Source organism: Limulus polyphemus, unplaced genomic scaffold, assembly GCF_000517525.1.
Source record: "Limulus polyphemus unplaced genomic scaffold, Limulus_polyphemus-2.1.2 Scaffold2814, whole genome shotgun sequence".
Taxonomy (NCBI): domain Eukaryota; kingdom Metazoa; phylum Arthropoda; class Merostomata; order Xiphosura; family Limulidae; genus Limulus; species Limulus polyphemus.
In genome coordinates this window covers 56,900-59,608 of record NW_013668424.1, presented here as the reverse complement: position 1 = coordinate 59,608, position 2,709 = coordinate 56,900, and the positions used below count along the sequence as shown (strand labels likewise).

General features: G+C 27.2%; 1 protein-coding gene across 1 annotated transcript in view; it reads right to left on the bottom strand.

Moving 5' to 3' along the window:
• Positions 1-645: 645 nt before the first annotated feature.
• LOC106467965 overlaps positions 646-2,709 on the bottom strand; it is a 26,872-nt gene continuing 24,808 nt past the window's right edge. Inside the window, exons 10-11 of the mRNA XM_013928355.1 lie at positions 1,634-1,744; positions 646-1,216 (exon numbers count right to left, since the gene is read on the bottom strand). Of these exons, the coding sequence (XP_013783809.1) occupies positions 1,125-1,216; positions 1,634-1,744 (203 nt within the window). The 3' untranslated portion in view covers positions 646-1,124. The remainder of the gene's footprint in view (positions 1,217-1,633; positions 1,745-2,709) is intronic.

Below are 2,709 nucleotides of genomic sequence, written 5' to 3'. Positions count from 1 at the left end.
TAAATACTAATGGTACTAGTACACTAAATAATTTTTATTTAATCAACCAATGCACCTAAGAACATATGATAATATCATACACACAAAGAGAAAAATGTCTTATAGCTATCATAATTTATCTGGCTTTCTACCTAAATGATATGAACCTTTAAAATTTTAGTTAAGCTTGTTGATGTGAATACAGCTAGAGAAATTTTCGAACTGGAGGTGAATAAACAGTACTATATAAAGAAAACAACATAATTTCATACATCAGTTGATAGATTGAAACTTTGGTTTTCTATTGGTTATAGATAATATAGTATAAAATGTCAGAATTATTGGCAATTTGTGAAAGAGAGGATGTGACAGGTGGGCATAGCAAGTGGATCTGGTTTTCTAGTTTATAACTCTGTAAACAAATAAAATTAGCTATAAAAATTATGCTTTGCCTTAGTAATATCTATATTATATTGAGAAATTTATGTTAAATTCTGTACTTCTCAGAGGGGTGGAAAATATATTAGAGAAGAGGGAAGACCTAGATAACAATTCTCATACTAAGGGAGATTGAGGATTTGTTTAAAATATTTCCTTATTAAAATTAAGAATTTAAAACTTATATAATATTAAAATTTTATTTATTAACTATGCCAAGTTTATTAATATACAACGATAATAAAGTGGTTTCATTAAATTTTGAATGTAATTCTCTAAAAAGTCATGACATGCACACTTTGAGCCACCCATAGTGTGAGGGTTAATGTATGCTTCATTTTTTTTAAAGTTTCTTTTTATTGCCTGTTCAGCATAATAACACAAAGAAATATAAAAATCAGTACATACTTATAACATGACAAATAGCTTTTAATCTTCTTTTACTTAAAAAAGAAAGTGCTAAGTTACTGCTGAGCTTAAAGTATATACAACTGCCTATGACATTAGTTAAAATATGTAATCAGCAGTTACAATTATTCTATATTTAATAAGTTATATGAACAATGGCTAATGAAACATTTTCTTTTTGATATGGAAACCTAACCACTAGAAAACAATTCTTAACTATAATTTGTTTTCCATTTAATAAACTGCATAATGTTTTTCTAAATCAGCTCATTATAAATGATCAATGCTGGGATGTGCAGTTAAACATGCTGTGGCTGTATTGATTCCTTTGAATCAACAGACTTCCGTTTTTTCAGAAGCTGATATAACATTCCCTTTTTTGAGGCATTGTCTGGAAATGAAACAAAAATACTGAAGTTGTAACTGTGGAAATAAAATAAACACTGTAGCTGTAATATTACCTGAAATGCCATTATGAATGGTAAAATGAGAGGAAAAAAATGCATAGCATGCTTAATTAGTGAAATAATTAACTTTAAATTAAGAAATTTACATACTGCTGTTAATTATATGTTTCATTTTATAATACTTAAATTTTCTTTGTTTGATGTTAAAAGCTTTAGATCACAGCACGGTCAATTTAATTTGCATTAACTCAGCTGTTAACATATTGTTTAAAGCCACATGAAAAGATTACTGTTAAAGCAATGAAAGAAAGTATGAAGTAAAGGTTAAACAACATAAGTTACAATTAGTTCCGTTCAGATTTCAATCATAAAAAAAAAAGTTAACATACAACATAACCTACTTGTTTCATCATTTGGCACTTGAGTAGCTGTACCATTTTCAACTGGACTTTTTTGTTCGGGCGAGCATGTTCTTTTCTCTGAGAGAGGTAATGACAGGTCTAAGGGATTATCTGAAAATTCACCATTTATCAATTTATTTTGAATCATTTCATTACATGTGTGTATTCTAATTATACAATGTTCATAAATGAACTTTGAAAGTTTTTTTTTTAAACTAAAACTTTTACTAATTGCTTTTTCTAACTTTATATACTTTATGGAAAGGTGTACAATAGTAACAACAATAAACCAAACCACTCCACCTTTTATTTGTTGATTATTTTGAACAGGCACAATAAAAAAGTAAAAAACAATCAAACAATAAACACATCACAACTGGTGGTGGTAGAGTACATGTTGCACTGTCACAGATGCAAAATGTAAAAAATAAAATCACTGTTTATACAGTTAATTTATCATTCATCTTATATATTTTTTGTAATTTAAATATTTAACGTTCTCTGGAGAGAACAGACAAAAATTATAAACATATCTTGAAACTCAAAAGATACAAACTGACAGTAATTTAATCTGAAACAATTAACCTTCTTGCTATTGGTAGGTCAAAGTGCACATGTCAACTTTTTAGTTACATTCAAAATTTAATGAAACCACTTTATTATCATTGTATATTAATAAACTTGGCATCAAAACATAGTTAATAAATAAAATTTTAATATTATATAAGTTTTAAACTCTTAATTTAAATATTATATAAGTTTTAAATTCTTAATTTTAATAAGGAAATACTTTTAACAAATCCTCAATCTCCCTAGGTCTTCCCTCTTCTCTAATATATTTTCCACCCCTCTGAGAAGTACAGAATTTAACATAAATTACTCAATATAATATAGATATTACTAAGGCAAAGCATAATTTTTGTAGCTAATTTTATTTGTTTACAGAGTTATGAACTAGAAAACCAGATCCACTTGCTATGCCCACCTGTCACATCCTCTCTTTCACAAATTGCCAATAGTTCTGACATTTTATACTATATTATCTATAACCAATAGAAAACCAAAGTTTCAATCTA